Raw genomic sequence first — 14,108 nt, 5'->3', positions numbered from 1 at the left:
TAATGCTTAGTACTAATATTATTATGAGTTATACAATGTTATCGATACAATTTAATATCATATTTTTTAACAAACATTTTATATATTTTGATTTAAATTAATAAATATTGTAAAAAGTTACTAACTAATTATAGGAGATTGCCTCAAAGATCATGTAGTGCTTAAGAATTAGTTGGCTTCAATTGATTTGGCCTTGTATAATTATTTAATGCTTTTAATAAATTGTCCAACATTTTAGATTGTCCAACACCGACAATATTATAATATTGTTAATATAATTTAATTTAATAGTGAAATTTATATTTTTTTAATTAAATAAATATAACAAAATTATTAATAATTGAGAAAATATAAGATGACATTGTAATATTGAACACCTTAAAATTGTGTAAGTGGCAAATATTTGTTAGTAAACTGGTATGGTAGTTAAGACTAATTTTTGTTTAGGAATAAAAAATGAATTTATAATTTAGAAATGTGCACTCGAAATAAGAAAAGGAGATAGGATTTTTTTGAAAATATTATAATTATTATAAAGAGAGATACGTGGTGGGCACCAATAGTCCAAAAGAAAAAGAAAAAAGAAAAATTGATATGACAATTATTCTATTTCATTATTGTGTTTGATCTTCCCATATCGAATCATGATATTCCATATGGTGAGATTGGGTAACTTGAATAATTGAAATCTCACCAACCAAGAAATAATTTTTTGTTTTTTTATGGGAGGCTAGAGTAGGTATTTTGAGTTTTCATTATTGTAAGAGATTGTTTAGTATTGTGTAATTGTTATTAGCAACTTGTATACAATGTCACTCTGTAATTAACTAGTAATATTTTCTGAAAGTTATTATATTAAATTATATGGGACATAATACTTAATTGCACCAATAGTAATATTGATATGTAAGAGAATACTAAGCACCACTGATACCTTTTAACATTTCCCTTATAATAATATTTTATGAGATATGTAATCTTTCATCTTGTTATGTTTTTTTTAGAGAGAAGTGAGATCATAAATCAATACAGTTCCCAAGTGATCCTAAGCCCTTATTGGTAAAGCGGCACCTTGCCATCTAGCCCTTAAAGTGGAAGTATAATTTTGTGATTATAGAGAGCGACTTCGAGATAGTTATGACGGCTTTATAAAGGAAAGTTTTCGTTTGGAGCATTGATAATTATGTTTTGAATTGTAACAGACTCTCCAAATAGGTGTTGAGTTGTAATTTTGCATTTATCTCTAAACTTGATAATTTTGCGGCTCACAATGTAGCTTAGTAAGTTTTTACCCAAAACTTAACTGATATAATTGTTGTGCCAAATATCCCAGCAAATATTATTTATAATGACCATGATATCTAATTTTTTATTTTAGTAATGAATGCTCTTTTTTAAAAAATAATAATAATAAATCAATTGTTACAGGAAAACTTATAAATTTTGACTAAGCATCTGTCTAAATACATTCTCTTACACTAGTAACAGAAGTAGCAGGTATATGGGCAACATCATTCGCAGATTGCAAAATGATATTATAAAAACCACCACCAACAACAGCTAAATTCAAAACAAGCCAACCAAACAACACCATCATCACCCCAGATCAACCCCAGCCCAACAAACCCCTTGCTAGGAATTACCGATGCATTTGTGGACAACGAGAAACATCCAACAGGCGGCGGTGACTACTGCACAGTTCGACAGACCGTTGGTGTTGAAGAGGAACAATCCATCAAGAGACTGTAGCGTGGGTGTTCATGAAATTCCATAAAGGTTTTCGGCAAGCTCCGACACAACATCAATTCTTGATTGAGCACCACCAAACAACGGTAAATTTTTGTCATACGACGACCACCGCATCACCATCATTACCAATTCAAAGCATTCCAGGGATTACTCTTCAAAAATGAAAATCAAAACATCCTCTAAAAAACCCTGGCCACATCAACATAGTAAAGGCAAACCCCAGGCGAACCCACATAGGATGCAGAATAGAGCAAAATAGAATTGCATGTTCCAGAGTTTCACCAGCTTCTTCGCATCTCGAGCACAAAGTTGAAACTTAAACCTTTTAGGAGATCAGTCGCGTTGCTACTGGTAAGACTGAATAAAACATTCGCTACAAAAAGACCTTAACTTAGGTGGCATACCAAAGTTCCAAATCCCATTACAGTAGAAAAAAAATATTACTCTATAGAAGGGTAATCTTTTAGGGGTAAGTTGAAAAATGTCTCTTTTATTCATCAATTAATCAAATTTACCTCTAATTTTATATTTATTTGAAACATACCTCTTTTTATATGTATTGTACCCAAAATATCCTTACATAAGAGAATCACATGGAGAGTATTTTGAAGTGACAAGGGCAAAATTGGTACAATGTTTAAAAAAAGAGGTAAAAATGATAGATTTTAAAAAAGAAGGTAAAAATAAAAGAGGACAATATAAAAAGAGTATAGAATGTAATTTCCTCAATCTTTTATCCTTTTAAAAAAATGTAGTATCCGAATATTATCTCCAATCATAGTGCTGTAACATATTAATAATAATTAATTTTAAATTATTATTTTCAAAATAATTTATCAGTTCTTTCTTGTATTCAACTAAATAATATAATTTAACTAATAATTTTCTAACTAAATACTTTATGCACAAGTAAGCACAGCTATAAATTTCTAAATAATTATATTATTTGCCTTGGTTTTCTATTTAATTAACTTATTTTAATCTCACCCTAAATTATATAAAGATAAGCATTGTTATTGATGAAATAAGTAATCTTTTTCTTTCAAAAGATCTTATATCAAACATAGTATTTATTCAATTGCTAAAATTATATAATATAATGCTAAATCCTTGCCATGGTTGATTGTTTTTTCATTAATTTTTGAACTTCTACCTATTGTCAATAAAATTAATTTTTTTCTTAGCTTGGAAAAGGATTAATTCTAATTCAGTGATGGAATTCTGACCTATTTCTCCATGTAAAATATTTGAAATATGGTATTATTAAAAACAATAAATTAAATTTTGTATTACTATTAAGAAATTTCTAGACTAGTACCGGGCTTTAGGCAACGGCCCAACTCGTCCCAAGTTGGGCCTTGGATCATAACCATTAATTACTCTTAAATTATTTAGAAAAAACTTTTTTTATTATTTGGGTAATTTAGATAATTATTTGCCAGGAATTATAAAATAATAAAAAAAAAAGATTTAAGTGCGTTCGGAATTATTAAAAAAAATATATATTTTAAATATTTACAACTAAAAATATTAATTTTTTTTTTTTGTAAAAAACTAATTATTTCGCCAAATAAAAATATTGAGAATTCTAATTACCACATCTTATATAAATAATTAGGCTAGTGTGATATTGTGAAAGCTAATTTATTGTAAGTAGTGTTATCTGTTTCATAGAAACTTTTGTGGTCATTACTAATAATTTAATTAAGGCAGAATGAAGTATAAAACCTTTATAACTAACACGTGGTCTGGTCTCCGATAAAAAAAATTAACAAAAAGAAATTAACTACATAATTCCTTTTTAGTTAAGTAAAAAAAATTATTTACCTAATAATTATAAAATTACTTTTAAAAACACTTGAAGTAAACTATAAAATTAAAAAATTCTAAAATGATGCATCAAACTTTATTTTTTTTGAATGAATATCAAACTTTATAATCTTAACTTTTTATATATATTTATGAGTGTAAAATATAATTATATAGTAGTTTAAAAAAATATATAAAATTATAAAGTTATTTAAAATTTATTGTAAATTTCAAAAAATTCAAAAAAATTTAATATACTAAAAATAAATTTCGTGTTTTTAGTCTTTCTAAACTTTCTATATTTGCATATTATTCCGAATTTTTAAATTTTTTAGCAAATCTCTTAAATAATTCTATAAAATTTAATTTATTTTACGAGAAAAAAAAGGAAGAGAAGGTTGATAAAGCCTTAAAGACTGGTGAAAAATGAGGTTTTGATCAGTTGGGAAGGAAGGAACAATGGCGGGAGTTAATCCCACAAACCCTCAAAACCCAAATCCCAATCTCAATCAAATGCAACCACCACCACCATCATCCATTGCAGCCACTCTTCTTATTCGTCACCTTCCCGAAGCCATTCCCCAAGACACTCTTTCTCGACTCTTCTCCCACTACGGTGCTTCCTCTGTTCGCCCATGCTCCTCCAATGGCAGGTACTCTATTTATTCATGTATAATAATAAAAACTCCCCTTTTTTGTTAATTCCACCAATTTGAACTTTTAAACGGCTTTTCTCTGCAGATTGAGGAACTGTGCTTTTTTAGATTTTCAAAATGAAGCATTGGCCTTTCAAGCTCATCGTCAGTTGAATGGGTATGACTTAAAGCTCATATTTTGAATAAACTAGGGGTGGCAATTCAGGTCATGATCTGCACACAAACACTACTGGTCTACACTACACGAAAATTATGTGAGCTGTGTTCGTGTTTTATAATCTTTTCGTATCAGCCATCTAAAATAAATTTAAGAACTCCACGTGACATGATGACACTAAAAGTAATAATTTAGCTTACAACCCGCCAACACATGATTTATTGGAGTCGTTTTCGTGTCTGTGTTTTATGAACTTTTCATGCCACGGGTCGTGTTTCGATAATTTAAGACTTCAACAGGCCTCGAACACGACACGCCAACACGAATTTTCACCCCTAGAATAAACCCACTTTCAGTTTTGAAAAATTATGAGGTTCTTTTTTTTTTTGAATAGGTTGAGGTTTCTTGGTAAAGTTTTGAAAGCTGAAAAGGCATCTAAGCAACCCCAGAATGATGATGATAATAAAGCTCAGCCAGGTTCTCATGAAGCTCAATCATCAGTTCTGAACACTTGTTACTCTAAAGAAAATGCTTCTGAGCAAGTTTCGAAATCGGGGTCTTTGCCTGCTCTTGAACCCATTGCACCTAGACTTGGTGTGGATTATCCATTTCCTCCTTATCTTGAGTATGTGAGCATTTGTTTTTGCCACTTTTAGTAACATATTGAAATAACTTAATACCATGTTTAGATATATATGCTTTGTTTAGTGATCAATTTCTTTTGCATTTGAAGTTGAGAGTTAGAGTTTGAATATAGATGTTAAGTGTAGGAACACACTTGATGATTATAGAATTTGAAGTAGATATTGGAGTCCCAATTTCTGAGATAAATTTTTGAAAGATGATTGATGTTAAGTTGGAGAGAGCAGAAACTGGTGAAGTAGTAAAGATCAAAGTAAGGATGGCACTTTAAGTAATTGGAAGAGGGTGGAGGAATATTTAGAAACGATGAACTTAAAGCTAATACTCTCTATAGAATTGGAAAGGGGAAGTGGTGAAGAAAGTTGTTATGAAAGTAATGAAAGAGTAAAAGGATTAGAGTTGTAGATGAGGAAAACTCATTTTTTGCAAAGTGTCAGATTTTTGATCCAATAGTTTCACTTCAAGTTTGTATAAGATCATAGCTAAAGTACTCTCTTTGAGGCTTAGAGAAGTATGATAGATACGATTTTAAAAGCTCAAGGTGTTTCTATTGCCGGGCGATAAATCTTAGACGAAGTACTAATGATATTGCTAATGAAGTAGTGTAATACTTTAGAGTTTTGGGGAGGAAGGGTTTGATTTCAAAAAGAATTTGTTTATTTTCCTTCTCTTACGCTGGAGAAAGAGAAACTTTGTTGCGAAATGGCAAAATTAGGTATATGTATACATTTCTTCATTATCCCTTTCAGTATTTGTAAATGGAAGGTCAATGGGAAGATTTCGTCGGTTTATAGGATTGAAGCAAGGGGATCTTCTATGATTGTCCTTGGGGGAAGATGCATTGAGCATTGGTTGTTAGGAGGGTGTTATTGCTGAACTTTATTCAGCTCGAGGTGGTGTTTCAGGCAAAGTTGCATGCTGAGTTTTATATTTGCAGAAGGGTGATTCTCCATAATGGAATTTTTCACTGATGAATACCTTTTGTCATTTTTTCAATGTCAGATAACTTCTTTCAATTAGTTTCTTGCCTTTGCCTGTCTTCTTACAGACCTTTCATGTACCTAGTATAATGCATGCTTGAAAATGTCCGAAAGTAATATCTATGTTGTCTCCCTTGTATAGTTATGATTATGTTTAAAGTACAGATTTTGGTTGATTTGATTTTACTGAAAAAGCTTTTTCTACAGATATGCCTACCCTCCACCAGATGGTAACATCCTTACAAACATCGTAAACGCTCTGATTGCTGTTCCTCGCTTTTATACGCAGGTTCGTTCTAACTCATCTGAAGCTACTATTAGAATTACAGTTTCCATGAGTTTATGAATGGCATTAGAATTAATCTTAATCAGTTAAATAGATTCTTAACATTTAAGGAGCACCGAGCATTACCATATTACTTACAAGTATGTAAAAACAATAGGTCTTGCACTTGATGAATAAAATGAACATTCCAGCTCCATTTCGAATGGCTATGCCAACTCCGCCTCTACCACCGTTAGCACCAGTGCCACCACCACCACCACCACCTCTCCCTCTTGAATCAGCAAAGCAATCATTGGCGGAATCGTCTAGTGAAGAGTCAGAGATGGAATCTTCAGATGAGGTAACATTTGTAAAATTCTGGGCAGAAAAACAGGAAAAAGTTTCAATCTTTATGTCTAATTTGCTTCTTCTATATCTTCCTTTTTTACACGAAAGTTCATATATGTACACATTTAAACATCTTATTTTTCGTTCATGTACTTTTCCCTGCTTTTCAACTCAGAGCTTTATGTCTGTGATGATATCTTATGAATGCTATATTTTAGACATATGGGGGCACAGCTTAAATCATGAGTTAAATGTAAATGAAAATGTGTATCGTGCTGTGTCGTTTGATCATAGGATGCTGCAAATGTCGCTGGAGGTGGAAGAGGATTAAAGCGTGCCAGGCGGGAAGCAATCGTAGGTCCTGCAGTTGATAAAGATGTAGCTCACGAAACTGTGGGATTAAAATCAGCAACACTGGTACCGAAGGAAAGACCAGTTATAAAAAAGAGGAATCCTGTGATGCAGGTAATTAAATGTCATGAAAGATGGTAATATGATTTGCTCTCTTGTCCTAAAAATTCGACTTTCTTTTTTCTCTTTTTGCAGATAAAATTAGCACATAAGGCAGTCCAGAGGGAACACAATGATGATGAAATCGCTAAAGAAGCAGATGATCTGAAATCAGAGGATTTAGATATTAATAAACCTTATGCAAGTCCAGAAGAAATACAGGGTGGAAAATTAGGCCTTGAGGAATTATTATCACTTCCAGTGTTTAAGGTACCAACTTTAAATCTTGGTATCGATCCAAGTGATAACTACGAGAAGTTTAAAGTCGATTTCTTTTACTCGTTTCTTTCACTTTTGTCCAGAGAGTGGCATGAAACCTTGTCATGGATTTTTTTCTCTGTGGTGTTTGCTTCATAATTAGACATAAAGGAAATATTATTTTGAAATTTAACCTGTATTTTGCAGAATTATAAAACTGGGAACCCTGCTCCTGTATTGTATATAAAGAACTTGGCAAAGGATGTTGTTGCAGATGACTTCTACTACATTTTTGGTGAGCTCTCATTCATTAGCATAGGTGTTTGAATCGAATAAAAATGTTCGTAAAAAATACTATGAAAGAACTTATTTTGACCCGATATAATGCTTATGTCGTGCTGTAGGATCATTGTTTGGAAGTACCGATCTAGCTAAATCGAATCTCAGTGTGAAGCTAATGCAGGTATGATCACTAAACACAGTCAAGTTTTTCGAAATCCAGTAGTGTATCGTGTTGTTCTTTGAAAATGAACATACAGTCTCTGCCTCAAAGTACTCGAGCAAGAAGTTTCGGTTTATGTATTTGGCGTAAGCCATCTTTGTTTGACTCATTAGTTATGGGCTCTTTTCAATATTTTGAAGCTTTTTCAGTCTAGAGTTCAGAACCATGATAGAAAATATTGTCATTCAGAAAATTTGTTCATTATATAATTCTCTTCTTTCCTGGTACCCTATGCTAATGAATTGTTATTGTTTTCAATGCCAGGAAGGAAGAATGAGGGGCCAAGCTTTTTTGACATTCCCATCAGTTGAATTAGCCCATAATGCTTTGGTAAGTATCAGAATAAACTAAATATTACAGTTCATGACTATGTCCACTTATTTTCAAAACATATCATTGTTGGTTTCAGAATCTAGTGAATGGATACGAGTTTAAAGGCAAGCCGATGGTCATTCAATTCGGCCGCAACCCTGCAGCAGCCAAAGAAAAATGAACATACCGATGCCAAAACTCGAAGGTTCATTTTGTTTGCGATTTTGATGCCAATGCCTCCATACACCCCTCTCTTAACATATTTTCTAACTCTGCTTAACCACAGCTAAACACCATTTACGATTTGCCACACGAGCAAAATGTCACGCCGAAATGTCACATAATTAATGGCTAAGATCAATCCAGGCATTCTGTGAAAGAGGCTGAGAAGAACATGATTGAAGCCTCTGGTGCAAGTAAATTCATTGGGTCATTCAAATTTGAAAATTATTACACCATCACTAATGGAGTTATTTATATAGGGAAAGAGAAATGTTCATTGTAAATTCAATATAACATTCACCTAGGAATCTTGTCATTCAGTTGCATTTTTTTTTTTTGTAGTCTTTTCATTTATTCAATAAATTACAGGTTTTTATTTTTATTATTTGAAAGTAATGGAGAGCTTGATTAAAACTCTTAGAATTTTAAAGAAGGTGATTGAAGAGGAAACATGATTCTTGGTTCATGGACTTGATTGAACCCTAAATGATAACTTCTTGTAACTTGTTGTTATTCATCCCAAACACGAGCAGCCTCCCGAGCAACGTAGGACTGTGGGATTGCAGGCAAGCCCCGCGAGGCTTGGGAGACTGTTTCAATGGGGATGGAGAGTATTGTTCTAACTTCCTCGATAAGTAGTTTCTTTTATTAAGTTATTTAGTATTTTTATCTCCAAAACTATTACTTATGTATTATTGTGTTTTTGAACTTTTCAGTCCACTAAAAATGATTCTCAAACTATTCACAGCTTTTTAATGTAGTCCATTTGTTAAGTTTTGTCATACGTGACGAACATAATGATGATGTGGATGTATAGAATATTGCCACATTAATACCACCGCTATATCTATAATTAAATTTGAAAAAAATAATTTAAATTTTTTTAATTTAGTTTTATTTAATCTTTTTAATTATTAATTGATATTTTTGTATATTGGAAAGGGAGATTCCAACTTGGAGTTTCCTTTTTAAAGAAGTTTTTTTTTTAATGATTTTAGGGTAAATACCATTTTGGATGTTTGTTTTGCAAAAATTATCAATTGGACCATCTGTTTTGTTAAATGACAAAATAGACCATGTATTTTCTAAAATGGTACAAATAGGATCCTGAATTGATTTTTTGTCAAAATAAATTTAGTTATAATCTGATTTAAAAGTGTTATGACAAAATTATTTATAATTTTTGTATCTGTTCGTATTAGGAATTGTTTTCAAGTTAATTATATTAAAAAAAAAGTTGTCAAAAATTAAGCTCAGGGTTCTATTTTTACTATTTTGGAAAATATAGGATCCATTTTATCATTTAACAAAACACAGGGTCCAATCGGTAACTTTTGCAAAACATAAAATTCAAAATGGTATTTATCCATAATTTTATGTTGTTTCTTTTAATTTTTATATTACACATGTGGTAATGATATGATAATAGTATAAATTTGTATCATCATTTTACTTGTTAGTGTTAAGTGTGATAAAATTTAACATAAGTGAATAGTTTGGGGTCTATTTTTAATGAGTTGAAAAATCTAAAAATATAATAATATATATGATAATTTAGGGGGGAAAAATTCTAAATAATCTTATTATTATTATTATTATTATTATTATTATTATTATTTTGACCAAAATATCTAATTAGGAAGTGATAGGTAACCGAATCTTCTTTGATCAATGTTGGAATATTCTATTGCATTAGCAAAATGGGGCAATATTATTTTGTGACCCTATGGACCCAACAAAATCACTAACAACTTCTAAAAGACCAATATGCAATATAACATAATCTTTACTAATTTTCTAATAATTATGGAGGCACTTCTTTCTTACAATCAAGTTTCTCACTTGTTGTTACAAGAAAAAATTATTGAATTGTAAATAAATGCAGTCCAAACAATTATTGAACACCACATTCAAGAACCTAAAAGAGATTTGTGAACAACAGAAAAGGAAGACTAATGATTTTTTGTTTCTCTGAACTTTAACATGTATCAAATTATATTTTTTGAATTTTTCAGACCGTTAAAAGTTTACCCCAAACTATTAAGATTGTTAGTTTTAAAAAATTTTGTTCAATTTTACTAATGAAAGTCATATGTCGATTACAGTTCAAGTGAGATAATTTAGTACATGTCAAAGTTTGGGAGTAGCAATTTACTAGATGTCAAAGTTCGGAGAATACGATTTCGTGCATGGACAAATATCCTCGTTACTTTAATAAAATTGAATAGAATTTGAGATAAATTCTTAAATCAAACAACCTCAAAAATTTAAAAAGAATTTTTAACGATATAGAAAGTTCGGGGATATAATTTGATGCATGTCTAAAGTCAGGGAAAAAAATTTCTAATTAGAAGTATTTCACCAATATAGATGAGTTAAATTTGTACCTTGAGACCTTACATAAAAAAAAAAAAATTGTACCTTCAGCAGTGATAAATTTAGAACTGTTACTTTACGATGGCTTATTTATTATAAAAAAATATTTATACTTACATTATAATTACTTTTACTAGATTTATTTAATTTTATGGGGACTTCACTACTATTTTGACCTATAGTTATCAAATTAAAAATTTACATCCCACATCGATGTAGTGTTAGACATCTAATAATGTTGAAATGTATATAATTATTCTATTTGATTTACTTACTAGTAATTTTATAATTTTAGGTGGAGATAGTGTAGTGAAAAATTTATAAAAAAATATTATCTTAACTTAAAAATTTGCCTTTATGTAAGATTCTGATTACCGTTGGATTCAAATCTATTTAACTAGTAACTTTTTAATCCAACCGTCAAAAATATTCCACGTCAACATATTTTTATTCTGATCGGTAACATTTGTGGGATGTAAATCCCTATTAGAGTTGCTTTAAGAAACTAATTCAAAATATAAACTTAATATTTGAAAATTTTTGTTTTTAGAAAATATATATTTTTTTAAAAAATACCAATAATATATAATTATCATAAAAATGTTATATTTTCTATTTGGTTTATTATTATAATATCTACATTTTTTTAATTATATATTTACTATTATTATAATTTTAGATGTAGAGAGTTTAGTGAAAAACTTGTGGATAACATATTGTCTATAAAATTAAAATGTGGGATAGATTGACTTGTTCTTTCCAAAAAAAATTATTTATTTTCTTTTTATTTTTTTAATAAAAAAAGTAACTATTTTTCTCACCTCAAAAAACAAATAACACTCCAACATAGTGCCACGTGTCAATAATTACACCTGTATTACTATCCAACCGTATAAAATGGTCCTCCCAAATCTGATTGTGGATAAAATAAAATAAATAATAATTTTTAGATAAAATAAAAAAGAGGTCAAGTCCAAAACCACAAAATTTGACAATTTTATCACCGTTTGATTTAAACCCATTAATTAATAACTTTTTAATCCAACGGCTCAAAATGTTCAACATCAACATCTTAATAACGAAATTACGAAATTACCCCTACATTATATTGTATTGTATATATATTCTGTTTTCTTCTTCCCTAATCCATTTTTCTTCTGAATGACGAAGCTTTTTAGCTAAAAGCAAATTGAGAACCACTTTTCTCTCTTAACAAGAAAACTTTTTCTTCATTTTCAATTTCTGGGTTTGAGGGATTTTGTTTGTTTAGCTTGAAATTTGGTGAAAGATTCAATTTTTATTTTTTCCATGGCTGAGGTTCTGAGCAAAACAAATCTGGTTTCATCATGGCATCAGAATCACCACCACCACCATCATCATCATGAGAAGAAATTAGGAACTTTTTGTTCTCTGAAACTCAATTCAACCTGTGATTTTCATGGAAAAAGAATTTCTCTTCAGAAAAGTGCAACCTTTCCCAGAAGAGGAACAACTTTTCAGTCCCAATCATTAACTATAAAAGCCCAGGTTAGTTCTTAATTTTGATTTTCTGGTATTAATTTATTCAATTTTCAATTTTAATTTTATAATAATCATAATCTTTGATTGACATGTTTTTACAGACTCTTAGAATTGGGAAAGCTCAGAAATGGTGGGAGAAAGGGGTTCAGCCAAACATGAAGGAGGTTGAATCTGCTGAAGACTTGGTTGAATCCCTTTCAAAAGCTGGGGATAAGCTTGTTATTGTTGATTTCTTTTCTCCTGGTTGTGGTGGTTGCAGAGCTCTTCATCCCAAGGTGGTAACAATAAATTTGTTTTTGACTATTTTTTATAAAAATGGAATCTTTGATCTTTTTCTTACTATTGTTTGATTTTTGATGTTTGATAACAGATATGTCAAATGGCTGAGATGAACCCAGATGTTCAATTTCTTCAGATCAATTATGAAGAACACAAATCCATGTGTTATAGTCTTAATGTTCATGTTTTACCCTTCTTTAGGTTTTACAGAGGAGCTCATGGCCGTTTATGCAGCTTTAGTTGTACTAATGCCACTGTTAGTCTCTTAATCCCATCTTGTTTTGTTTGAATATTTTTCATAACTGTATTGAATATTTTGATTGTTGAGTTTTCATAGTATTGCTTTTTGTGTTAGCTTAGTCTCTCAATTGTCTCAATTGATCTGATTGGTTTGTGATTCTGAAATGAAAATGTGATTGGTTCAAGAGAATTATCATCACAATATATGTTTGAAATTCTGAATGTTGAAGAGTCTGATAAATACATATTTGATTTGAGTTAGTATTGCTCTTTTATGTTAGTTTTTTGATTGATCTCTATTTAGAAAAATGTCTTAAATTTTCCAAGAGCTATATCATCTAATATGGCAATTGGTTATTGTGTATAACAGATCAAGAAATTCAAAGATGCATTAGCAAAACACACCACCGATCGATGCAGCATCGGGCCAGTAAAAGGGCTAGAAGAGAAAGAGCTCTTAGCTCTTGCTGCTAACAAAGATCTTTCATTCAACTACACACCAAAGGAAGAGGAAGAGAAGAAAGAGCCTATTCATACCGAAAAACACCTAGTTGTTGTAACAGAAGAAGCAAACTCATCATCTTCGAGCAAAGAACATGTTCTTCCAAGAACATCAATCCTTGCTCAAGATTCTATTGCTGAGGAGAAAACAACATTGGCTGGTGCCACCGCCGGGAGATGATGCACTAATTTTTCGCCGTCCCCGGGAGATGATGATGTACAGTTTGGTTTATACTTTTTTTCATTACCATCATGTATTATTATCCACCAACCATCCATTTTAGATATGTCAAAAAAATTTGACAGCCAAAGAAATCAACTGTACTTGAATAATGTCCCAACCCCAAGAAGTTGTTTATGGTTTTTTTTAGGCCTTTGGATTTATTTTTTTGGATCCAAGGCAAGGCCTTAGTAGTTTTTTTTTTCTATTTATTATTATTATTATTTGGTAATATATTTAAGAAGAGCAAAGCAAATGATGTTTTGTTTTTTGTTGATTTGCTCTTTTATGTTTGTGGAGGGAAAAAAACTCACTCACATTCTGTTTTTGTGATTGTAAAAAGCTTTGTTCTTCATCTCTTCTCATGTAGAAGATATATATAAATAGTACATAACAATAATTGTATTCTGTTTTTTATTTTATTTTCATAAAGTTTGGTGAGAGTGCATTATATATAGAGTTGAAATTATGTGTTGTTTGTTGTTGGAAAAACCATACTCCATGGGACATGTGTACAGCTATATGTAGACTTTGATAGTGTTTAAAATAATGGTGCATTAGTCAAAGTGACATACAAATGAAGTAAATTAAGTGAGATTAGTTTGTAAATTTTAATATTTT

General features: G+C 30.5%; 2 protein-coding genes across 2 annotated transcripts; both read left to right on the top strand.

Moving 5' to 3' along the window:
- The first annotated feature begins 3,935 nt into the window (after nucleotides 1–3,935).
- Nucleotides 3,936–8,814, top strand: LOC115721741 (U11/U12 small nuclear ribonucleoprotein 65 kDa protein). The gene is made up of 12 exons (XM_030650812.2): nucleotides 3,936–4,211; nucleotides 4,300–4,371; nucleotides 4,766–4,996; nucleotides 6,201–6,282; nucleotides 6,437–6,619; nucleotides 6,901–7,071; nucleotides 7,153–7,326; nucleotides 7,522–7,609; nucleotides 7,719–7,777; nucleotides 8,081–8,146; nucleotides 8,226–8,333; nucleotides 8,415–8,814. Exons 1-11 carry the CDS (start codon nucleotides 4,018–4,020, stop codon nucleotides 8,307–8,309), a joined length of 1,404 nt encoding a protein of 467 aa, XP_030506672.2. The 5' UTR covers nucleotides 3,936–4,017; the 3' UTR covers nucleotides 8,310–8,333; nucleotides 8,415–8,814.
- A 3,025-nt stretch (nucleotides 8,815–11,839) lies between these two features.
- On the top strand, nucleotides 11,840–13,896 carry LOC115722864 (thioredoxin-like 1-1, chloroplastic). The gene is made up of 4 exons (XM_030652204.2): nucleotides 11,840–12,253; nucleotides 12,349–12,522; nucleotides 12,618–12,782; nucleotides 13,137–13,896. The coding sequence occupies exons 1-4, from the start codon at nucleotides 12,035–12,037 to the stop codon at nucleotides 13,446–13,448; spliced, it is 870 nt and encodes a 289-aa protein (XP_030508064.2). The 5' UTR covers nucleotides 11,840–12,034; the 3' UTR covers nucleotides 13,449–13,896.
- Nucleotides 13,897–14,108: the final 212 nt, after the last annotated feature.

Source organism: Cannabis sativa, chromosome 9 (assembly GCF_029168945.1).
Source record: "Cannabis sativa cultivar Pink pepper isolate KNU-18-1 chromosome 9, ASM2916894v1, whole genome shotgun sequence".
Lineage (NCBI taxonomy): Eukaryota > Viridiplantae > Streptophyta > Magnoliopsida > Rosales > Cannabaceae > Cannabis > Cannabis sativa.
Note: the sequence above shows the minus strand (reverse complement) of the source record. Positions and strands in the feature narration are given on the sequence as shown.